This window comes from Hyla sarda, chromosome 9 (assembly GCF_029499605.1).
Source record: "Hyla sarda isolate aHylSar1 chromosome 9, aHylSar1.hap1, whole genome shotgun sequence".
Lineage (NCBI taxonomy): Eukaryota > Metazoa > Chordata > Amphibia > Anura > Hylidae > Hyla > Hyla sarda.
The window spans coordinates 138,740,342-138,766,374 of record NC_079197.1 but is presented as its reverse complement, the minus strand read 5'-3'; the positions used below and the strand labels follow the sequence as shown (position 1 = coordinate 138,766,374).

The following is a 26,033-nucleotide window of genomic DNA, read 5'->3' as shown; positions in this document are numbered from 1 at the left end:
ATGTTTGCTGCCTACCCTGACTTCGGTCTGTTCAATAACTATAGGCATATTTGCCACCTGCCCTGACCTTTGTCTGTTCAATAACTATAGGCATGTTTGCTGCCTGTCCTGACCTTGGCCTGTTCAATAACTATAGGCATGTTTGCTGCCTGCCCTGACCTTGGTCTGTTCAATAACTATAGGCATGTTTGCTGCCTACCCTGACCTTGGTCTGTTCAATAACTATAGGCATGTTTGCTGCCTGCCCTGACCTTGGCCTGTTCAATTACTATAGGCATGTTTGCCACCTGCCCTGACCTTGGTCTGTTCAATAACTATAGGCATGTTTGCTGCCTGCCCTGACCTTGGCCTGTTCAATTACTATAGGCATGTTTGCTGCCTACCTTGACCTTGGTCTGTTCAATAACTATAGGCATGTTTGCTGCCTGCCCTGACCTTGGCCTGTTCAATTACTATAGGCATGTTTGCCACCTGCCCTGACCTTGGTCTGTTCAATAACTATAGGCATGTTTGCTGCCTGCCCTGACCTTGGCCTGTTCAATGACTATGCAGACTAGGCATGTTTTCTGCCTGCCCTGACCTCGGTCTGTTCAATGACTATGCATGTTTGCCACCTGGACTGACAACAGCCTGTTCAATGACTATATGTATGTTTGCCACCTTCCCTTACCTCTGTCTGTTCAATGACCTTATGCATGTTTGCCGCCTGCCCGGACCTTGGCCTGTTCAATGACTATATGCATGTTTGCCGCCTGCCCTCACCTCAGCCTGTTCAATCACTATATGCATGTTTGCCGCCTGCCCTGACCTTGGTCTGTTCAATGAATTTGCATGTTTGCTGCCTGCCCTTACCTTGGCCTGTTCAATCACTATATGCATGTATGCTGCCTGCCCTGACCTCGGTCTGTTCAATGACTATATGTATGTTTGCCACCTGCCCTTACCTCGGTCTGTTCAATGACTATTTGCATGTTTTCTGCTTGCCCTGACCTTGGCCTATTTAATGACTATGCACTTTTACTGCCTGCCCTAACCTTGGCCTGTCTAATGACTTTATGAAGTGGGGTATGGGGTATGCCCCAGGGGAGATTACACCAATTACACCAACTACTGACTGGCCATGTCCCATATGAAGCTCCCCCTGGGTTGCTGCACAATAATACTAGATGTGTATAGGAAAACTGTGGTGTACAGATCTGATTTTAACTGATGGAAGGCTCTGAATGGTTTTATTTATCCGACATAGAGAGGTCCTTAGAAGACCACCACACTATGACAAAATATTCTTTATAAAATTGAGTTTATTAAGTATTGGCAGTATACAAAGTAAAGCAAAACAGTTTTTAGAGGTTGATACTTGACACTTGTGCTCAGGAAGTGTGAGACTTCTTTGTGTAGATTTTTCAGTCTAACTCCTAAAAGGTTGTGGGAATTAAAAGGTTAATATACGTGGAAATCAATTGTGCTGATAAAGTCACAATAAAATCAATCATTTTAATAGACTGGCCCAAAGGTGTCACTTTACCTTTAAACGCAAGTGTAGGTCACAAATATGCTGGAGATGTGATCTAAAAGCTACTCATTGGTCATAAGGGAAGGCTACTGAGAATTTCCAAGGATAATATTATGTCGCCCATCGTCTGACATAGAGTGGTCATTGACTAAGCTTGTGCAGGATACATGTAGGTAACATTACAGTCTTACTCTGGAGCAGTAGGTACACAATAAAAGAGGTTTAAAAGGCAAATCCACCAAAATCAAAACCATTGAAATCCTGGTCCATGCCTTCAAAATCCACATCATACTGGCAGCCTTCTATATCTGTTGAAGGGTGGTACCCGAGCTCCCGGAAGTCTGGCAGAGCAGTGTCAACAGAACGAGCACCATGACTTGAAGTCACCATGTACCCCAGGGTTGGACCTGCAGCAGCTCCTCCCATTAGCACACATGCTGTCTTCACCCCCCAGTGCAGCTGGGAACCATGACGGAGGCAGTGTGGAGGACATTTTTCTTTACAATGAGCTGCTCTACCTAAAAAGAGCATGATTAAAGAAACACTCTCTAAAATATAAAAAAAAAAAGGATTGGAAATTCATAAACACTAAAAGAATTAGCTGAAGAAGGTAGTAATAGTAAGACATTAAATGGCTTTGATGAATAGTTTAAAAATCATAAATTTTAGACTGAACATCAACCGGTTTAATAGGGCATAAATTGCTGACAAATGAGCCACATGACCAATGCAGTGAATTGGTGTGGCTCTGCCTGCCCAATACCAAGCCATGTGGTAGGATCAGTTAATAAGCACCAATCTAGGAGATTGAAACGGTCAGGTCGTTTTTTTGTTTTTTTTTAAGCAAGGCACGTGCTCTCTATAACCCAAGTGCAAGAAAAAATGCAAACGTGTCACACTAAAAAAGTGCACGAGGATGCGGTCCATTGCAAGCCCTTCTCCAAAAGGAGAGAAACCCCCCAACAACAAACCTACCCTTTGCATCCTGGCCAGAATCCACCTGCAAGGGTCTGGGTTAGATGTACCTTTTCGACGAAGCTACTGGCATCAACCTAGGCATTAACCAAGGTATCAACCAAGGAGCCGTATACTGATGGTATCTCAGCCGAAGCCGAGATAACCGGTGTTGCAGGGAGTTGAGGAACCAGAAGGCCACAAACACCTCCCCTCGACCACCAGGAGGGACACAAAGATGGGCAACCGCACCCTGACCATCCTAGTGAACATAGACACAACAAAAGGGAGACATACAAGTGGATGATGCAGTGAGTTACGGCCCGGTCATCCGGCCAGATCTATAGAAATTTCCCTGATACTAGCCAGGGATACCAAGGGTGAGTGCCAAGGTGAAGAGTAGATGGTGCAGGGCTTGAACTTAGTAAGTTTGGCACCTCAGGGTCACCACTCCTCGAGGCACAGAAGTACCTCGGCTCTACACCCCCTGGTCCATTGACCAGACAGGTTGTGTATTACAACTCTAAAAAAAATATATATAACTAAAAAATATAACAACCACAGATAGTGGAGGACTCTCCTGATTAAAAGGGGTAATGTTTATAAAAAGGTGACATGATTGAGCTGCTTTGCATATTCTTTCATCCCAGAATTCCCAGTGGAGTGCTAATCTATATATATATATATATATATATATATATATATAAAACTCAATAGCCCTCATTTACTATTGCAAACCCGACATGTTTTATCTGGTTGGGCGCCAGAAATTCTGTCTGGCCCAGAATTTGCACCAGAATTGAAAAAAAAAAACAATTAACATTCCATTTTACTAAGAGAACCTGGAAAAGGGGTGTGGCCATTTGGAAAAGGGGGTGTGGTCACCGAAAAGGCGCGTGTTCCAAATATTTTCACAAAAACCCAACATATTTACTAAGGTTTCCACAGAAAATGTGGTGAATTTGAGGAAATCCCTACAGATTAGAGTATGTGTAAAAAAAGCAAAGTGTAGGGAAAGTGGAAAATGTAGGGAAACCTTAGTAAATACTGTGGAAAATAAATTGTAGGGAATTAAAACCCACAAAGAAACCTACACAACACTCTTAGTAAATCAGGGCCCATGTGTGTGTGTGTGTGTATGTATGTATGTATGTATGTATGTATGTTCCAGCATGACTTACAAATGGCTAAAGATATTAACATGAAACTTGGCACACATGTTAGGCTGGGTCCACACTACGTTTTGTCCCATACGGGAGCGCATACGGCAGGAGGGAGCTAAAACCTCGCGCTCCCGTATGTTACCGTATGCGCTCCCGTATGTCATTCATTTCAATGAGCCGACCGGAGTGAAACGTTCGGTCCGGTCGGCTCATTTTTGCGCCGTATGCGCTTTTACAACCGGACCTAAAACCGTGGTTGACCACGGTTTTAGGTCCGGTTGTAAAAGCGCATACGGCGCAAAAATGAGCCGACCGGACCGAACGTTTCACTCCGGTCGGCTCATTGAAGTGAATGACATACGGGAGCGCATACGGTCACATACGGGAGCGCGAGGTTTTAGCTCCCTCCTGCCGTATGCGCTCCCGTATGGGACAAAACGTAGTGTGGACCCAGCCTTACTTATATGTCAACAACAAACGTAGGATAGGTAATTTAACCCTTACTCACCCCCATTTGCACATTTGCAAGAGTCTGGTTTTTTATTTAAAGTCCCATAAAAGTCTATGGTAAATACCAAACAGCTGGAGGTATTTCGATAATAATTGGTCACATGTTACTTATATGTCCACTAAAAATATAGGATAGTTAATTTAACTCTAACCTACCCTCATTTGCGAGGGTCGGGTTTTTTGTTTAAAGTCCCATGCAAATCAATGGGAAATGTATGTTCTCACATAACTTCCGTACGGCTGGAGATATATCAATAATACTTGGCCACATGTTACTTATATGTCAAGTTTTTGTTTCAAGTCCCATGCAGGTATATAGGACTTCTGATACCTTACTCGACAAGCTCCGCTTTGCATCTCCTGGTGAATGCGTCAGTCCGGCTGGCAAGTCACACCCTCCCCGTATTCGATGACCCATCTTTGGAAGACACACCCACCCTTTAAGCCACACCCCTTTTATTTTCAGTTTACAACATTTCTTTTTATCACAACTCATCCCCACCTGGGGATGGGATATGAGGATTAGAAGTGAGGATGAGATATGGGAATGGGATATGAGGTCAGGATATGAGGACGGGATATGAGGACGGGATATGAGGTCGGGATATGAGGTCGGGATATGAGGTCAGGATATGAGGACGGGATAGGAGGTCGGGATATGAGGTCAGGATATGAGGACGGGATATAAGGTTGGGAAATGAGGTCGGGATATTAGGTTGGGATATGAGGACGGGATATGGGGTTGGGATAGGAGGATGGGATATGAGGTTAATACAACAAGGAACACAATGGATAATGGGAGTAAATCCGTGCTGCCAGTCATCAGTCAGTGAAGTGAAAGCAAGGGGTATTCTGGAATGTACTTGGATATATTAACACACACAAGGCCGGAATGGTCTTTTCATCAGGCGTTTGGGATATGGGGACGGGAAATGAGGACAGGATAGGAGGTCAAAATATAAGGACGGGATATGAGGTTGGAATATGAGGAGGGGATTTGGGGTAGGGATAAGAGGAGGGGATATGGGGTCAGGATTTAGGGATGGGATATGAGGAAAAAATCTTTCTTCCTTGCTGCTTTTCCTCTCCCACAAGGATAAGGTAGAAAAAAACAGGCAGTGCCGGGTACTCAGCTAGTGGCCTATAAATCTCCACACACCGTTATGGTGCTCTCCTCAAGAAGAAACATTACCCATTTGAATCAGGTTTTGAGAATGGTATATGCTTTTTGGGAAACACTATAATACATCCATTGTGACATCTAAGAAGGTCAATTGTGTGAAAAAATCAATAACATGGGAGCATGTGACTCCTCCTATTGATTTTTATAAAGGCCACACTTCAGTTTCCCTATTTTATAGGTAAGATATATATTACTCACCTTCTTTTCCTTGCACCTTGTCCTTGGTTGGATTGGAAATTTCATTTCGGCAGCATCTCCGGATAGGAGAATTATTATGAAGTCTACAACTGTTTGGGGAAAGTGGAGGCTGTGACAAGCTCTGAAAGATGTGGAGATAGATATGGGTTATCTATAGACTATCAGACACTTTAACCAACCCAAAAATCCTGTTGCATGTTTGTGTTCTGGTATTCTGTAAGGTATTAGAGTAGCTACAGCAACAATTTTAAAGGGGTATTCCAGGCAAAACCTTTTATATATATATATATATATATATATATATATATCTCAACTGGCTCCGGAAAGTTAAACAGATTTGTAAATTACTTCTATTAACAAATCTTAATCCTTCCAATAGTTATTAGCTTCTGAAGTTTTCTGTCTAACTGCTCAATAATGATGTCACGTCCTGGGAGCTGTGCATGATGGGAGAATATCCCCATAGGAACTGCACAGTTCCTGGGACGTGAGTCATCAGAGAGCAGTTAGACAGAAAACAACAACTCAACTTCAGAAGCTGAATTCAGGTAGAAGAAACAGACATGGTGCACATCTACAATCTTGTACAATGATCTAATTGCTTCTCAGCATAATATCAAAAACTAACAGGTTGTTAGTATACATTTTTGATCAAAAAGTACAAAGTCCACTCGCCACGTCAAGGCCACCTATTTAGAGTGGGTCCCGAACGTCCTTAGCATAAAATGGCATAGCACTGGGCGGAGACCACTACCGCCGCGACACCAGTGCCCATGGGGGGAACGACCCACTGGCAGAGCGGCCCCAATGCCACTCAAACCAGTGTATGGGTCGCACCTCCCCACAGACACAGCGCCACAGCAGCAACGGACGCCGCACAGCACCACACCAGTGTGAACAAGGTGTTACAGCACACTTACCATGCTCTCCCAGTCAGACTGGGAGGCTGCTAGGAAAGAAATGGCCCTTGTGTAGCTAACTACTACTTATATAGGGTTGGGCTGAAGGGGTGAGGAAGAGTGCAGACACATGTTCAATCAAAAAAAAAGGAGGCGATAGAAATAACAGTGTGAATTCAGGTAGAAGAAACAGACATGGTCGCACATCTACAATCTTGTATAATGATCGAATTGCTTCTCAGCATAATATCAAAAACTAACAGGTTGTTAGTATACATTTTTGATTAAAAAGTACAAAGTCCACTTGCCACGTCAAGGCCACCTATTTAGAGTGGGTCCCTAACGTCCCTAGCATAAAATGGCGTAGCACTGGGCGGCGACCACCACCGCCGCGACACCAGTGCCCACGGGGGGGGGGGGGGAAGACCCACTGGCAGAGCGGCCCCAATGCCACTCAAACCAGTCCATGGGTCGCACCTCCCCACAGACATGGCGCCACGGCAGCAACGGACACCGCACAGCACCACACCAGTGTGAACAGGATGTTACAGCTCACTTACCATGCTCTCCCAGTCAGACTGGGAGGCTGCTAGGAGGCCCTTGTGTAGCTAACTACTACTTATATAGGGTTGGGCTGAGGGGGTGGGGAAGAGTGCAGACACATGTTCAAACATAAAAAAAAAAAAAAAGAAGGGAATAGAAAACACAATGTGAATTCAGGTAGAAGAAACAGACATGGTCGCACATCTACAATCTTCGAGTTCGAATGGCATTTGGGGCTGCCGGCCAGCGGGTCGTTCCCCTCCCGTGAGCACTGGTGTCGTGGCGGTTGTGATCGCCGCGTGTTGCTGCGCCATTTTATGCCAGGGATGTTAGGGACCCGCGATATCCAGGTGGCCGTGACAAGGCTGGCGGGCTTCATGCACTTTATGATCATAAAGTACACAAACGACCTGTTTGTTTTATATATATATATATATATTGCTGAGAAGAATTAGATCATTAGTGCATTTTGTGGATGTGCGACCATGTCTTATTTTTGTCTCTGTAACTTCAGAAGCTAATAACTATTGGAAGGAGAGGGGAAGGATTAAGATTTTTTAATAGAAGTAATTTACAAATCTGTTTAACTTTCCGGAGCCAGTTGATATATAAAAAAAAGTTTTGGCCTGGAATACCCCTTTAACTAGGGAGGGGTACACCTATAGGCAGCCATTTTGGAAGAAATAGAATGTTATCTTTCACCTATAAAAACATTTATAAATTAGGCCTTACATGCATTAGAAATATCTTGCATATATGTTTTACTGACCTCTTTTACTTTCCGTAGAATGTTTATCCATTTGCTACAAAAAAAGCAACAAAATGCAAATAAATAAATAAATAAATGTTTAATCAGATTCTTATCACAGAATAAACACAAAAGATTTATAAAAGGGCATAACGGGTATTCTAAGGCCCCTTTAGTAAGGTCAGGGATGCTCCCCCTAACAATGTTTGTTTTACTTGAGCAGCAATGATAAGTATCAGGCAACAATACTTTTGGATATGGGATAGCCCCTTGCGTTTCCTCATGACCTCTCCAAGTACAGTAAACACAGACGATAAAATAAATGCACATAATACTCAAGTGACACCAAGTGTTATAGTGGCCACAACTTCATTTTAATCCATGCCCTATAGTATATAGTTTTGTATTGTAGGCAATAACCTTTTTTGGATTTTTAAACACCAGAATCTGTTTTCTGGACATTTATCAAGCCTTGTGCAGAAGAAAAGTTGCCTACTTGCCCAGTTGCCCATGGCAACCAATCAGATTTCTTCTTCATTTTTAACAAGGCCTCTGCAAAATGAAAACAATGATCTGATTGGTTGCTATGGGCAACTGGAAAACTTTTCCTTTGCACAAGTATTGATAAATCTCCCCCCATACACATAGAATAGATTTTGTGCAACCACAAGCAACTGTATTACAAATTATACCAAGTACAATTATAATACAGACTGGATTTAGCTCTATACTCTCACACAAGGACACCTGAATTAGATACATACTGTACTTAAAGCTCTAGGGCCTAGTGCAACATTTGTAACATAGTAACATAGTTCATAAGGTTGAAAAAAAGACCTGAGTCCATTGAGTTCAACCAATATCCCTAATGAGTCCCTACTGAGTTGATCCAGAAGAAGGAAAAAACCCCAATACTAGAGGTACAAATTCCTTCCCGACTCCAAATATGGCATCAGAATAAATCCCTGGATCAATGCTCTGTTCCTATAGATCTAGTATACATAACCTGTAATGTTATTATTCTCCAAAAATGCATCCAGACCCCTTTTAATTTATTTTACAGAGTTCACCATGACCACCTCCGCAGGGAGAGAATTCCACAGCCTCACTGCTCATACAGTAAAGTCTGCACTGGTGTATAAACCTTCTTTCCTCTAGACGTGGAGGATGCCCCCTTGTTATAGATACAGTCCTGGGTATAAATAGATCATGGGAGAGATCTCTGTACAGTCCCCTGATATAATTATACATAGTTATTAGGTCTCCCCTAAGCCTTCTTTTTTCTAAACTAAATAACCCTAATTCTGATAATCTTTCTGGGTACTGTAGTCCTCCCATTCCTCGTATTACTCTGGTTTCCCATCTTTGAACCCTCTCCAGCTCCACTATATCTTTTTTTGTACACTGGTGCCCAGTACTGTACACAGTATTCTATGTGTGGTCTGACTAGTGATTTGTACAGCGGTAGAATTATTTCCTTGTCGTGGGCATCTATGCCCCTATTGATGCACCCCATGATTTTATTTGCCTTGGCAGCAGCGGCCCGACACTGGTCACTACAGCTAAATTTACTGTTATCTAAGACTCCCAAGTCCTTTTCCATGTCAGTCATCCAAAGTGTGCTCCCATTTAATACATAATCCCAGCCCGGATTTTTCCTCCCCATGTGCATTACCTTACATTTATCAGTGTTGAACCTCATCTGCCACTTCCCAGCCCAAACCTCCAACCTATCCAGATCCATTTGTAACAGTGCACTGTCCTCTATTGTGTTTACCGCTTTACAGAGTTTAGTATCATCTACAAAGATTGCTACTTTACTATTCAACCCTTCTACAAGGTCATTAATGAATATATTAAATAGGACAGGACCCAAGACTGACCCCTGTGGTCCCCACTAGTAACAGTCACCCAATCAGAATACGTACCTTTAATAACCACCCTCTGTTTCCTATCACTGGGCCAGTTACTTACCCACTTACACACATTCTCCCCCAGCCCAATTTTTCATTTTATGCACCAACCTTTTATGCGGCACCGTACCAAATGCTTTGGAAAAATCCAGATATACGACATGCAGCGATTGCCCTTGGTCCAGTCTGGAGCTCACCTCCTCATAAAAGCTGATCAGGTTAGTTTGATAGGAACGATATCTCATAAAGCCATGCTGATATGGAGTCATACATTTATTTTTATCAAGATACTCCAAAATAGCATCTCTGAGAAAACCCTCAAACAATTTACATAACGGAGGTTAAACTAACAGGTCTATCATTCCCGGGGTCACCTTTTGACACCTTTTTATATACTGGCACCACATTTGCCATGCGCCAGTCCTGGGGAACAGTCCCTGTCACTATAGAGTCCTTGAATATTAAAAATAGGGGTCTGTCTATTACACTACTTACTGTATGTCACCTAAAATACTAATGTCTTGTAATGTTCAACAGGGGTTTTCTTTGGCACCAGGGCTTATTTGTTTCTGAAATCTCTACACCCCTATAGGCACACCCCAGTTAGGGCCACATAATCTCAGATGGCTGAAGGCAGAAAATTATTTGGCTTCTGTGTTATGCCAACTTCTTGTTTCACAGGTTAAAAGGATTGTAGTAAGACAGAAATAAACAGCTTTTAGGCTGAGCATTCAGGACTGAGAGGGCTTGTGAGCCATAGTAAATTAATCATCCGCCTCATCCTCTTCAGCATTGAAAAGCATAGAGCATATTTCTATAGATTGCTATGGGTGGAGAATGTAGACCATATGTAGATACCTGCACTCCTGTGAATCTGGGGCAAGGAGCAGAAGTGTTCTTCCATCACTCAAGGAGAGACCTAGACAGCTGTTCCTCTGTATCCCAATGGGCAGTTTGGGCATGTCTGCCAGCTCAGTGCCCTCAAGGATTGCATGGCAACGAGTAAGAAGTGGAATTTCTAGATCTGCTGAAGACTCTGGATCTCTGGACAGGAGAAGGCTACCTTCGTGGGTTAGCTGCAAAAATCGTTCCTTCCACTGCTTGAAAAGAAACCCACCTAAAAGTGAAGAAAGACACAATGTTTTTACATCTAATTTTAGTCCTAAAAATGGAAATGACAATAACATGCCAATCTTAATCTTGTTTGAAGGAACAGGATACAGTGTTCCAGAACCTGTAACCCAGCTGTTGTGGTGTGGCAGAGGAATATTTCTCTAAGTATTAGGATTTGTATTTAGGGATCTTGAATCTAACATTTATACGTTGCACTGCTATTTCTGCATACACTAAAGGGTTCTGGGTGTTTAGGGGTTAATGTTTGCACTTTTTACTGTCACTTTTGTGGATTACATTTGTACAGGATGAGTAGATTATTGGTCACATTACTCACCTCAGTTTTTATGTAGAAACTCCTAGAAGGGCGAGTTAGTAGTTCTCCTCAAAGGGCTGGACTGGCTTTAGCCAGCATAGTGTGAGGAAGTCTCCCAACTCTGCTCCTGCTAGTAAGAGTTTAACCTGTCAGGCCTGTAAAGAAGTTTGGGCCTAGAAACCAAGCCTTCGATAAAACAAATCGCTTCATTAAACTCCATTTTGTGTGGGCCAGGGGAGCTAAAATGGTGGCTACACGTGTGAGGACATGGGGCAAGGAATTCTGGGAAGGTGGGTAGGAGGGATCACCCTGAATCTCATGCAGCATGCAGCCTATCAGCAGCAAGTCCCCTCTGTGATGTCACAGCCCTATATATTTGGCAGCCATTGCTGAAGACTTTTAGCTCAGACTTGGGACTTTTAGCTCAGAGAGCAGACACTGTGTGTTACTGAGAATACAGATCTTATTCTTCACAGCAGCAAATCCATTCATCTTAAGCCTGCATAACTGCAGGCAGGCAGACAGGCAGGGACAGTTCAGAGTGTGAGAGAGTACACTTATTTCTGGTGCAACCTTTTTGGGGCGTATTATCCACAAATGAGTGAAATATATACGCATTTAACAGTTCCACGTTTATTCTGGTTTAAGCTCATAGTTTGAAGTAAATGTAAAAGCACTAAAAGACTTACGCACTAGATAGTTACGTTTATTTCTGGTGCAACCTTTTTGGAGCGTATTATCCGCAAATAAGTGAAATACATACGCACACAGAAGTTCTACAAGTATGTCAGGAGCACAGAGGAGTGGCAGAGGCCTAAATTTATCAGATGCAGGCAGAAGTCACATGAGATTAGGGGCGCGTTGCCGCTGGAGTCGCAGCGAGAGGCCTGAGCTCCCGGTATCAGCCAGCGATCATGTCTCCACCAGCAACCCATCTGCTGTCATTGATTGCTTAACTCAGTCATCCACTTCATCACTAGTGACATCCGACACCCCCAGTAAAAAGTTGGTGGGTTTCTCAGAATCAACCCTCAGTTGGCATGGCCTGGGAGCAGTCCCTGTCCTCCAACTGCCTTTGTCCTATGCTGTTCCCTTATGCAGTGAAGTATTGCATGCTGTGGGCTCAGCTCCAGTTTACAGTGAGGAAGATCTACTAGAGGACAGTTAGCAGCCACTGCCCAGCCAAGAATTGGAGGAGACATCCGCTGCTTCCTCCACTAGACGAGCAAGTAGTGATGAGGAAAGTGGCGTAGGAGGTAGTGTTGCGAACGTTCAGGCTCCTTAAACAGACACCATTCAGGAACTTGAGGATGACATTAGTGATGTGCAAACACAACTCGATGATGATGAAGCCAATCGTACTTGGGAGCCGGGTGCAGAAGGGGCCTCATCATCATCAGGAGAAGAGAGTTGCAGGTTGCCCATGAGGCAGCAGCTGAGCTAGCAAGGTGGTAGCATGGTTGGGAGTCAGCAGGGTGGCAGCAGTGGGAAGTCTGGAGCCAAACGTGCCAGAAGAAGACCACCTGCTTCGCAGCAGCCTACCTGCCCGGGAGATAGTGGAGCAGGGGTTCCCAGAGTCGGCAGCAGTAGCAGTCATTCAGTGCGGACTGTTGGGATGAAAATCAGCTACTCGGCGGTGGGGCAGTTTTTTTTAACAAGCATCCGAAGGATATTAACATGGCTACATGCAAGATGTGTCGGCAGAAGGTGAAGCATGGCCAGGGTCCCAATGTTGGCACCAGGGCCCTGCGTCAACATATGCAGCATAACCATAAAGTGGCCTGGGAGAACCGTGGCTCTGATGCTGTGGTCTTTTATCCTGCAGTTTTTTTGCTGCAGCAACTTCCGCATCACCCTGTGGCATAGGAGGAGGAGCTAAAGGGTTATGAGGAAGGCGAGACAGAGGACCCCGACACACCATGGCAGCATGAGATGGAGATGGAGGCAGGGAGTCCCTCCGAGTCACTTGCACAAATGGTACGATGCATGCTCACTTGCTTGCGTAGTGACCGCCAAATTGTCACCATTTATGTGTATAGTTATGCATATTACTGCCCTCATCAGTGCATACCGTATAGGTACATCCAAGTATTGTACCATTTAGTACGTGTCAACGTGCTCCATACCATCAAAGTCCAAACAATAATATTCACCTGCTGGTGTTTTAAAAAAAATACAGAGTTTTTTCTGCCTATAGTTGCGCATCTTACTGCCCTCATCAGTGCATACCGCATATGTACATCAAAGTAGTGTACCAACTCGTACCTGCTAATCTGTAAAGAGCCTACATACTGTGAAAGGACAGCCGTAAGTAATCACCTGCTGCTGTTCTAGACAAATACTGTTTAAAGAGTAGTGTAGCGTATTATAATACCCTCATAAACGAACTAAGTATGTCAGGCAGAGAAGTGCCAGGACATGCACAGAGGAGTGGCAGAGGCCTAAATACTTCAGGCAGAGTTGGCAGCAGACTTGGGGCGAGTGGCAGCAGGAGTCGCAGCGAGAGGCCTGAGCTCCCGTTATCAGCCAGTGGTCGTGTCTCGACCAGCAACCCATCTGCCGTTGTCGATTGGTTAACACGCTCATCCACATCATCACAAGTGACATCTGACACCCCCAGTCAACAGTCGGTGGGTTCCTGAGACACAACCCTCAGTTGGCACGGCCCGGGAGCAGTCCCTGTCCTCCCATTGCCTTTGTCCTATGCTGTTCCCTCTCCTAAAGAAGTATCTTATGCTGTGGGTTCAGATCCACTATTTACTGAGGACGATCTATTAGAGGACAGTCAGCAGCCACTGGACAGCCAAGAAGGGGAGGAGACATGCGCCGCTTGCTCCGCTAGGTGGCCAAGTAGTGATGCGGAGAGTGACGTGGGAGGCGGTGTTGCAAGTGTTCAGGGTCCTGAAGCAGACACTGTTGGGGAACCTGAGGAGGACATCAGTGACATGCAGACACCTGTTGATGATGATGAAGCCGATCGCAATTGGGAGCCGGGTGCAGAAGGGGCTTCATCATCATCAGGAGAAGAGAGTTGCAGGTTGCCCTTGAGGCAGCAAGGCAGTAGCACGGTTGGCAGTCAGCGTGGTGGCAGGAGTGGAAATTCAGGAGCCAAACGTGCCCGGGGGAGACCATCTGCTTTGCGTCAGCCTACCTTTCCGGGAGGTAGTGGAACAGGGGTTCATGGAGACAGCGCCAGTAGCAGTTAATTAGTGCGGACTGCGGGTGGCAAAAGCAGCTACTCGGCGGTGTGGAAGTTTTTCATAAGGCATCCGGAGGAGGTTCACGTAGCCACATGCAAGATCTGTTGGCAAGATCTGAAGGTGAAGCGTGGCCAGGGTCCCAATGTCGGCACCACGGCCCTGTGTCAACACATGCTTCGCCACCATAAAGCGGACTCCATAAGGCTCCATCACCTCAGCCGAAGGGAGCTGTGTGTCAAACCCTCCTTCTGTCGCTCCTGCTTCTCCCGCAGTCAGCCATTCCGCCAACAATCCATCGGCGAAGCCATGTCCAAGAGACAACAGTATGGCCCACTCATCCAACGGCACATAAGTTGAATGTGCTCCTGTCCAAGTTGCTGGTGTTGCAGTCCCTCCCTTTTCAAGTGGTGGACTCTGCACCTTTCAGAGAATTGATGGCTTGTGCCGAGCCGAGGTGGAGAGTCCCAAGCCGTCATTTTTTTACGAAGAAGGCAGTACCAGCCCTGCATAAGTTTGTACAAGAGAAGGTGGGCCAGTCCTTGAGCCTGTCGGTGTGTTCAAAAGTGCACGGCAGCGCCGATGTGTGGAGCTGTAACTACGGGCAGGGACAATACTTGTCTTTTACGGCCCACTGGGTAAATGTGGTTCCTGCACAGCCACAACAGCAACTTGGACAGGTCACACCGCTTCCTCCTCCACGCTCTCGCTCCCAGGCAGTTGGTCCTGTTACAGTGTGCGACGCCGCCTCCTCATCCTCCACCGTGTCCTCGGCCTCCACTGCACGTCCAAATCTTGGTGGCCCTTCATCATACCATGTGTGTAGGGCACAGCGGTGTCAAGCTGTTCTTCACATGGTTTGCCTTGGCGAACGTTGTCACACAGGGGAGGAACTGCTAAAGTTAATTCGTAAAGAAATCCGAGTATGGCTTACTACACAAAATCTGGAAATGGGAACCATGGTGACCGACAATGGGAAGAACATCATGTCCGCGCTGCAACAAGGGAGTGTGAAACATGCGCCGTGCATGGCACACGTGTTGAATCTGGTTGTCAAGCACGTCCTCAAGTCTTCACCCCATTTGCAAAACATCCTGAAAATGGCAAGGAAACTGTGCATGTACTTCAGCCACTCGTACACTGCCAAGCACACCTTCCTTGAGCTGCAGCGTCAGAATGGTATCCCACAACATAGTCTTATTTGTGATGTTGCCACACGTTGGAATTCCACCCTCCATAGGTTGGACAGACTATACGAACAAAGAAAAGCCATCACCGATTTCTTGATGATCCAAGCAGATAGGAGTACTCCCCTGTGTAACTTCAATGTGAACCAGTGGCAACTTATACATGACACCTGCCATTTGCTGAGGCCCTTTGAGGAAGCCACATTATTTGTAAGTCGCTTGGATTACGCCATGAACTACGTAATTCCACTCCTACATTTCCTACAACAAATGATTGAAACCATGGCTGGTCACGGCAATGGAGACGTTGCGCCTACATCTCAAGGCTACATGAGCCCTGTGGGGGCTGAACTGGAGGAGGAGGATGATGAGGGGCAGAGCCGAGCACAGTTTAGGTTGGATGAGATGGCCGGTGTTTCTAATGATCGGACAGGAGAGGAGGAGCAGCAACAGCCAGAGGAGCTGGAGGGTTATGAGGAAGGCGAGACAGAGGAACCAGACACACCGTGGCAGTATGCAGTGGAGATGGAGGCAGGTAGTCCCTCCAAGTCACTGGCACAAGTGGCACGATGCATGCTCAGTTTCTTGCGTAGTGACCCCGAATTGTCAACAGTCGTCAGCGGGATGACTTCTGGATCTCCACCTTGTTAGACCCTCGCTACCGCCCCAGAATGGGGGCCCCTTTTACACCCACTGAGAGGGAGGACAAACTGACCTAATACAGAGAGATTCTACGTAGTCAGTTGGCCGATGCCTATCGGCCACATGGTCCATCCACTCGCAGGTCTGACTCGGGGGGCCCTCTGCACTCACCTTCCACTGCCATGGCTGCTGGGGAGGGGTGGCAGGAGCAGTACCAGCTCGATCAGCAGCAGCCTGAGTCTACAGTCGCTGATGAGTAGCTTTCTTCACCCTCATAGTGAAGCAACTCCTCAGCAGCAGGTAGACATGGAGCAGGACCTAAACCAGCAGGTGGTGGCATACCTTGACATGACCATGCCAACAACTATTGAAGATCCGCTGGACTTCTGGGCAGCCAAACTTGATTTATGGCCGTAACTAGCAGAGTTTGCTCTGGAAAAGCTGTCCTGCCCAGCCAGTAGTGTGCCATCAGAGCGGGTGCTTAGTGCAGCCGGGCCATAGTCACCCCAAGGCGAACTCGTCTGTCCACTAAAAATGTGAAGACTGACGTTTGTCAAGATGAATCAGGGATGGATCAGCCAGGATTTCCAGCCAGATGCCTCAGAGTAGTTTGACCATGCTGCTACACCAACATTTCCCAATTATGGTTGGTCATGAAACCCTCTTGAGTTATCAATCTGGGTTATGAAACCCTCTTTGGTACTGCCATTGCCTGCTCCTGGCTCATCCTGTGTCTTTCTGGAACTACTTGCCTCACTGATGCCTCAGGCCTTGGGCCTTCAATTTTTTGATGTTTAGCAGTAGCTAAATACATGCTTAATACAAATTTCAACATTGATCTTTAAATGTAAGGGGCTATGAAACCCTCTTAGGTACTGTGAATGCCTGCTCCTGACTCATCCTGTGTCTTTCAGGAACTGCTTGCCTCACTGACGCTTCTGGCCTTGGGCCTTTAATTTTTGGATGTTTAGCAGTAGCTAAATACATGCTTAATGCAAATTTCAACATTGATCTTTAAATGTAAGGGGCTATGTAACCCTCTTAGGTACTGTGAATGCCTGCTCCTGACTCATCCTGTGTCTTTCAGGAACTACTTGCCTCACTGACACTTCTGGCCTTGGGCCTTTAATTTTTGTAAGTTTAGCAGTAGCTAATACATGCTTAATGCAAATTTCAACAATGATCTTTAAATTCTCGGCGCTCTGACAGGGCCTTCTCCTACCCCGTAGGACAATCCGAGGACCTCACTAAACCATCCAATCGGTAGTAGAGACATGCGGTGTGTACAAAGGGCAGGGACTTAATGAACCCGAGCTTATGACCCGCACTTAGTTGTGATTCAAAATCTTCGGTTTAAATTTCTTAATTCATCTTTTAATCTTAGGGATTGTGAAGGCCTAATGCCTACTCATGCTGCTGCCAACTCTGGGCTGTGCCATTCATCCACTATATGGTGTTCTCATGCTGCCAACACCTCCATGCTGTGTCATTCAGCCAGTATATGGTCTCCTCATGCTGCCAACATGTCCATGCTGTGTCATTCAGCCACTATATGGTCTCCTCATGCTGCCAACACCTCCACGCTGTGTCATTCAGCCACTATATGGTCTCCTCATGCTGCTAACACCTCCATTCTGTGTCATTCAGCCACTATATGATCTCCTCATGCTTCAGCCTCATCCAAGCTGTGTCAGTCACTATATGGTGTCCTCATGCTGCCAACACCTCCACGCTGTGCCATTCAGCCACTATATGGCCTCCTCATGCTGCCAACACCTCCACCCTGTGCCATTCAGCCACTAAATGGTCTCCTCATGCTGCCAACACATCCACGCTATGTCATTCAGTCACTATATGGTCTCCTCATGCTGCCAACACCTCCACGCTGTGTCATTCAGCCACTAAATGGTCTCCTCTTGCCACGCTATGTCCACGCTATGTCATTCAGTCACTATATGGTCTCCTGACACTGATGCCACCACCAGGCTCTGTCATTGTGCTGCTGTGCGGCAGTGATTCTAAGAGCGATGCTGGTAATCTGCATGCTATTCTGAATAACAGTATTATATCACTACCCCAGCACACTCCATATGCGTTTTAGGACACAGCAAAGTGTTCTATACCCCTGTAGAGGCTGTATGTAGGCTAGAAATAGCCTTTTTTAATATTTTTTTGCTGCAGTTTTTTTTTTTTTTTTACTCATTTACAGACTAATTTTTACTGTATGTGAACTTGTGATGAGTGGCAGAGGCCATATTTAAATTTGCGATATTTTGCAAATATATGGATGAATATTCGTCCTATGTTTGTGAAATTTGCGTATTCACTGTGTTTTTTCTCTTTTTTTCCATGCGAAAATTTGTAATGAAATTCACATAGTCTGGATGCGCAATTATATCTTTCACCAAAAAGAAGGGAGGGGTCAGTGTCCAGTCTGGAAGTGACGATATTCACATAAATATTTGCATAAAAAAATCGATATTCTAAATATTCGCTAAATCATGAAGTGCTGATATTCGCGATAAAAATTTGCATTTCGAATATTCACGCTCAACACTAAGATCATTTTACATATGTGTATACTTCTTCATACTGTTAAATATTGTGATTAGAGACTGAGAGAGATTAGTTAATCTTTAATCATTTACTCAGTACTTTTTCTACGTCACACAAGTTGCTCCACACAAACCGTTGCCCAACAATAAACAAATATTATCTTTTTGACCATGTTTCTAGAAAAGTCCAACAGTGGGGACCTACGATATCTGGAACAGGACCCCAGCTCTCAGTGAGGAGCATGTGTGGCAGACAGTACACACTCCATTCATGTCCATGGGAGCGCTGAAAAGAGTGCTGTTACTTGGGTCTCTTTGGCACTCCCATAGAAATAAATGGAACGCATGCCATCTACAACACGTGCTCCTCACTGAGAGCTGGGACCCATTCCAGAGATTGCAGGGGATCTGCACGGTCGTACCCCCGCGATCAGCTACTTATCCCCTATCCTGTGGATAGGGAATAAGTAAGTTTTGGCTGGAGTTCTCCTTTAAAAAAACTTGTCATTCTTTCCCCTACTCCTCTTATACAAAGTGGACTTAGAGTGTGATAATAAGGACTTATACATACTACAATATGTTGGTTTAATAAAATCTCCAAGCTGTATGAAACCACAGACTTCTATAAAGCCTTACTGTACCAGCTCATGCCACCGATATTATTTGAAAACAACATTTTTTTTCCATATATAAAAAAAAAAAAAAATTGTGACATGTTCCATCAGAGGGAGTATCTCAGAGCTGTAATATGGCAGCACAAGTTACCCGCAAAGTTTATTTGTAGCCTATAACCTGATCTGGCCTTGAATGTGCAGAGGGTGTCAGCTTCTTCTACTGAGACGAGGGTCACAAATGGTCTGGTAAGAAATGCTTGTGGCCACCATGAATTGTAACATCAATGGTATGGCGGCTTTATGGAACTCTTGTTTGTTAACTGTATTAACTGTATGTTGATATTATATCACACTGTGTGGTGGTATTTATTAGGCATCATGTGGCACTGTACACTATATTATTTTGCTGTGACAGTAACATGAAATATATATTACTGTATGAAATGTTACTTGGCCAATGTACAATATGGCACATGTACTATGCCTATAATTGGACACGGTTATTGATACAATGCCTTACCCTTCGCCATGTAGGACCATACCCCAAAATAAGGAACCACACAGAGCCAATGTATGGTTAGGTCTGCCTGTAATGATGGAAATATAATAGGTCTGTAAAGGAATTGTATACTCAAAATGGTAAGTGATTTTTCATCAGGGCTGAAGTCCTACAAGAATGCATGGGAACAGAGTTCTGCACTTTTTCCACAGCAGGAACACTGTTGGCATTAGCCGGAGTCCTGCAGGAACAGCCCTTGACTGGAAGTCTTGGGTGAGTTTCCACACTTTTTCCCAAAACTTGAGCAGTATTCTAAATCTATACAATTTGTTGGACCAGCCCTTGACTGGAAGTCTTGGGTGAGTTTCCACACTTTTTCCCAAAACCTGAGCAGTATTCTAAATCTATACAATTTGTATTTATTTATTTTAGCAGTAAGAAAAATGACAGTGCATCCTCTTTGTACCGATCACCGAAATTTGCTTAAAAACTTGGTATTTAATGGCATAAAGTAAGCATCAAGAGTACCAAATGAAGTCAACAAACATATACAGGGTACAAATACAATGAAAAAGCATCATAAAATCAAGTATATTATCACATGCTAAATAACTGGTCCCTAGCATGGTACACCTTCTTTATCATGGTCCCCAATTTCATTCCTGGTCCCTAGCAGGGCTCTTTATCTCATTCATAGTCCATAGCAATGCTCATTATCTCTTTTCTGGACCCATGCATGGTTCCCATCTTAATCCTGGTCCTAGCCTAGCTCTCATCTCACCCCTGGTCACTAGAATGGCTCCCTATCTCCATTCTATTCCCTGGCATGGCTCCCACTCTCATTCCTAATCCATGTAATGTTTCCTATCTAATTCCTGGTCGCCAGCACAGCTTCCCATCTTAGTCTTGGTCCCATGCATGGTCTCCCTTCTTATTTTTGTTCCCCAGCACAGCCCTCATGTTATTTGTAGACCACATTATAGCTCCCCGTTTCATTCATGTCCCCATCATGGCTCTTCACCACATTTCTAGTTCCCAGCATGGCTCCCCATTTCATTCTTAATGCCAAGCATGGCTCCTCATTTTATTCTTAATGCCGAGCATGGCTCCCCATTTCATTCTTAATGCCGAGCATGGCTCCCCATTTCATTCTTAATGCCGAGCATGGCTCCCCATTTCATTCTTAATGCCGAGCATGGCTCGCCATTTCATTCTTAATGCCGAGCATGGCTCCCCATTTCATTCTTAATGTTGAGAATGGCTCCCCATTTCATTCTTAATGCCGAGCATGGCTCCCCATTTCATTCTTAATGCCGAGCATGGCTCCCCATTTCATTCTTAATGCCAAGCATGGCTCCCCATTTCATTCTTAATGCCGAGAATGGCTCCCCATTTCATTCTTAATGCCGAGCATGGCTCCCCATTTCATTCTTAATGCCGAGCATGGCTCCCCATTTCATTCTTAATGCTGAGCATGGCTCCCCATTTCATTCTTAATGCCGAGCATGGCTCCCCATTTCATTCTTAATGCCGAGCATGGCTCCCCATTTCATTCTTAATGCTGAGCATGGCTCCCCATTTCATTCTTAATGCCAAGCATGGCTCCCCATTTCATTCTTAATGCCGAGCATGGCTCCCCATTTCATTCTTAATGCTGAGCATGGCTCCCCATTTCATTCTTAATGCTGAGCATTCTAAATCTTGAGCATTGTTTCTCCTCTCACTGCTGCCCTCCAACACAGCTCTCCTTCCCAGTGCAGGCTGGCGTTGGCTGCAGCCTCCTGCTAAAAATGTTCCTCCTTTTACTCTCTCATCTCCAGTGATACAGTAGAATTCTGGCAGAATGTCTCCCTTTATGCCTTTTTCAAGCCTCCTCCTTCTTGTCTGGTTATGCAGTTCTGTGCAGATCTGCATCCATGTGATTCATAGTGCACCAAGTCCAAGATGTGGTCTTTTCAAGGGGGTTCCACCTAAAAAATTTAAAAAAGTGTATTTTTGGTTGGATAAGGGGCGGTCTGCTTCTATAGTCTATAAAGAATGATTTCAGAGGGGTTTCATTGTAATCGTAAAAGTGTGCCAATCCTTTAAAACGTCTACGACTAAGAGTGCAGCGGTACCCGAAACACGTCATTTCTGCTTTCACTGTGCTGTACTGTGTTTTTACCTGCAATATGAAATGAAATTGAAGAAATAGTTTTTTCTGGTGCTCTGTTTGATGCAAAGTTGTCCTGTACCTGTCTGTGTGCTGGGTGGATTAGGTGAGATGAAGGAGCTCTCTGTTTAATGACACTACCCCACATTTACGCTTTTGCTTTCTATTTATGTATAACATGTTCTCCCTGTCCCTTTAAATTCTTCTCCTCACGCTGAACATCATCACATCTGTGTGCCTGAGTCTGCAGACACATCTGTCCGTCACTACATCTCTTTCTCATATTAAATCTGAGCCTTGGGACGTGCTCCACGGATTACAAAACATTCTAGGAGCTCAGAAGCAGTTCCTATGGATTAAAATGCAATTATATCTGTAGCAGTGAGACTAATCTCCTACAGAACACATAATATACCCAGGCACTGAACAGAGGCGGGAGGCAAAAACCCAGGTAACTCAGGCCCAAGTACTTTTTAACACCGCTTCCATGCCCGCCTGCATTCGCTTACCCCATTTCACTGACAGCCACTAGAAAAAGAGGACATGGGTTGCACTTACCTGGGCTTGTTCCATGTGGGGGAGTGTCCCCCTGGACACTTGAGCCTCATTTACATATTGAGAAAAGGCTTATATCTCAACACTGAAAAGAACTAAGGAGATCAAAAAGGTATGCCGGAAATCCTGATGACCAGCCCAATCTAGATAGGGCCGCCATCAGGGGGGTACTGGACCCACATCACTTGCCGTCTGCCAGTATTACCGGGACATCTCCGTGTAGGGATGTCCCAGTGCAAGAATGCCCTGGGTGTGCAGCTACTTTACATTTTTGGAGGCTGACAGAACGCAGCACACGCAGGCACGTCACTGATGTGCCTATGTGAGCCTGGACAGTAGGAGCAGAGGAGCCCATGAAGTAGGAAAACATGCGGTTGGCCAGGTAATTACACAGGCACAGCACGCCACCTTCAGTGCTTCAACCACTGCTCCTCCAGTCCAAGGACCTACAGCTATAACCCATAGGCCCCAGACCAGAGGAGCATTGGTCAGAGCACAGAATCAGGGCAGTACACAAACATACTGCCTGCAGCAATATACTGCATATGGCTGGGGACAATATGTCAGTGGGGACACAGGGGGCCAGCACATACCTATAGGAGAACTGGGGGCCTAGAAGTACCTATGTGGGCCTAAAATTACCTACGGGGGTACTGGGAGGCTAGAAGTACCTATGTAGACCTAAAACTACCTATGGGGGAACTTGGGGGCCTACAACTACCTATAGGGGGCACAAGGGGCCTACAACTACTTCTGGGGGCACTGGGGGCTTACAGCTGCTTATGGGGGCACTGGAGGCCTACAGCTATATATAGGAGTACAGAGGGGTTCTAAAACTTTATGTACAGGCCTAAAATTATTTATTGAGGCACAAAGCAGCCAACTATATATTGGAGCATTACACATGGGGAGTTTGTAAATAGGTAGGCATTTTGCTGGAGAAAGGAGCCTAAAATGTTTGTCTGACTGCTCTGACAGGTTCTGTGGATACACATCTTGGCAAGGAGAGAAGTCTTCATGATGATCCAGACCAGATAATGGGAAAAAAGGAAATGTGAACGACTCCAATCAGAGAAGACGTCACCTGTGAGTCACTAAATGTAATTTTAATCACCTATACTGTCTGCAGAGTGCTTGCTGCTATCTACCCTATATGGCTAGTGTGGTTGCCTAGTACAGGAGTTGTACCCCTGTACCCTAGCTGCCCTGTCTGACAGACTCCATACAGTGACCCCCCCCCCCCCCCCCCGCACTTGTGTTCTACCTGCTCCTTTAAATGCCTATGTTATACCATATAATGTTCATAAAACGCGTCATAGCTTTAAGACCTGTTGTCATGTGATTGTAACTCATTGAGGTGTCAGTGACCATGTGACCTAAGAGTGACCTATGGGACCCCTCCTAGTCTCCCCCATATAAGCCCTAGATGGAGCTAGCTTGCTCTCATATGCTCTTTTGCTCTTCAATGCTGAGTTGCAGTAAGGTCAAATCCTAGGTGTGTGTCTGGAGTCCAGAGGAGGCCTAAAGTCAGTCAAGCAGCCACGGATTCTCATGTCCATTGTCCCACAGGCCAAGTCAAAGCCAGGTAAGCTACAGAAGGAGTGAAGTCAGTCATAGTCTGTCATAGTCAAGTCAGTCCAAGTCATCCTGTCTCAAGTCAGCGTGGTCTGCATCCAAATTGTCCAAGTCCACTATAAGTCCTAGCAAGCCCTAAGGTCTCTGAAGTCACTGGTCACCTCCGTGGGCCTAGCCAAGCTGTATCGACTGTTACACCTGTCTGACTCAGTAAAGCTGCTGTTGTTCTATAACTTGGCATCAGAGTCATTATTGGCCCCCGTGCATAGTCCAGGATCCAGCGGTATTCCTTCGAGTGGTGTAGAGGATAAACCATGCCCTGGCATCACGAACAAAAGGGGTTAATGCCATCTGCCCCTAGGGTAATTCCATCTGCCCTCATCACACCCTCATCACAGTCAGTATGTGACAATATTGACAAATTTATAGGCTGATTTTTAGGGTGGTTTTACAGTGTTCAGAATTCGGGAATATTAGATAATAGCAAAGTGCAGTGCTGTAAAATACTTTGCAGCACGGTGTTTTACTGCACTGCACTCTGCTATAATGTAATTAAATATATAATTTGAAAAAATACAATTTGGAGCTCTGGGGGAAGACTCTAGGCAGGCCGGGGGGAGGGGGGAGGGGGGGTGTTCTTTGAGCTCTCTAAGGGGCTGCAAAATTTTGAAAGGCAGCCCTGCATCTAGCCATATGCTTATTTACACTCCATGTACCACTCATCTTAAATATGCCATCACATCTAATACATGTCCTCCAATGTCACAATTGGGCAGCAAGTGGCCTGACAAATGAAATGAGGCGTAGTATCGACATATGCGCACCATGACATGATATTTGTATCATATCCATTCAAAAATCTTTCTTTCTTTCTTATATTAGTCTTTGTCTCATATCTATCTATCATCTATCTATCTCATATCTATCTATCTTTCTCATATCTATCTATCTCATATCTATCTATCTCATATCTATCTATCTATCTCATATCTATCTATCTCATATCTATCTATCTCATATCTATCTATCTATCTATCTATCTATCTCATATTTATCTATCTATCTCATATCTATCTATCTATGTATCTATCTATCTATGTACATATGCGGTAACATTTGCCAAAGTGATAACCTCATTCAATATCAATGCACTGGTCTTAGTAAACGGTCCCCAGTACGTAAAATAGTGCATTTTATGTGTCAATATGTAAAATGTCACATATAGGCTAAGTGTGATGAGTACTTCTCCATACATTGTATCCCATCCATGTGTACTGCTATTTAACACAATCTTTCCGGTAACACCACAGCTCCCAGCGTGTCCTGAAAGTCACCAGCAGTATGCCACGCTGTTTTCTCACATAATAAAAATTACTTACCAGAGAAACTTATATCAGCCCTATATACAAGAACTATAGACCATCTATGAAACATCTCCATGGATATCACTAGGCCAGTGTTTCCCAACCAGGGTGCCTCCAGCTGTTGCAAAACTACCACTCTCAGCATGCCTGGACAGCCAACGGCTGTACAGACATGATGGGAGTTGTAATTTTGCATTAGCTGCTCAATAAACAGCTATGCAGTCACCATCCAGAGGTTTTGTTATATAACATCTGCTCCAGAACCCCCCCCCCCTGTATACTATGATCAGATACAGTGTGCTATCTGTCCTTATACTCATCTTCCCCCATTGTCCAGTCACTACCCCACTCACCATATTTCTTGAGGTAACCTTGGTGTATGGGGGACGAATCCATCTCCGATCAGATCTTCCATGAGAGAACAAGAGAGACAGATGGAGAGGGGGGCAGCGCTGGGATACAGCAATGTGACTGATCTCTTAATCCTACTCATGTCCTATCAGAAAATAAACACCCCCCCCCCCCCCTCCCTCCGGAGATTCCGTAATTCTCAGTAGTTTTACAGACTTCACTATATTCACCACAGAAACGTGCTACCATCTCTGTGTTGTATCACCCGCCCATACACCACCTCCAGGGA

At 45.0% G+C, this 26,033-nt stretch overlaps 1 protein-coding gene across 1 annotated transcript; it reads right to left on the bottom strand.

The window, feature by feature from the left end:
• Nucleotides 1–1,305: 1,305 nt before the first annotated feature.
• Nucleotides 1,306–25,823, bottom strand: LOC130291617 (uncharacterized). The gene is made up of 5 exons (XM_056540580.1): nucleotides 25,747–25,823; nucleotides 10,483–10,741; nucleotides 7,733–7,766; nucleotides 5,522–5,642; nucleotides 1,306–2,031 (listed from the first exon to the last, which is right to left on the bottom strand). The coding sequence occupies exons 1-5, from the start codon at nucleotides 25,787–25,789 to the stop codon at nucleotides 1,736–1,738; spliced, it is 753 nt and encodes a 250-aa protein (XP_056396555.1). The 5' UTR covers nucleotides 25,790–25,823; the 3' UTR covers nucleotides 1,306–1,735.
• Between the last annotated feature and the right edge of the window lie 210 nt (nucleotides 25,824–26,033).

Bases quoted from the DNA above. Each gene is read 5' to 3' on its own strand.
- LOC130291617 (XM_056540580.1), bottom strand. From the start codon at position 25,789: ATGGATTCGTCCCCCATACACCAAGGTTACCTCAAGAAATATG. The intron at 10,742-25,746 runs GTGAGTGGGGTA...CTTCACTTTTAG, and splicing joins AGGTTACCTCAAGAAATATG to GTGGGTTTCTTTTCAAGCAG. The intron at 2,032-5,521 runs GTGAGTAATATA...TGCTCTTTTTAG, and splicing joins CAAGGTGCAAGGAAAAGAAG to GTAGAGCAGCTCATTGTAAA.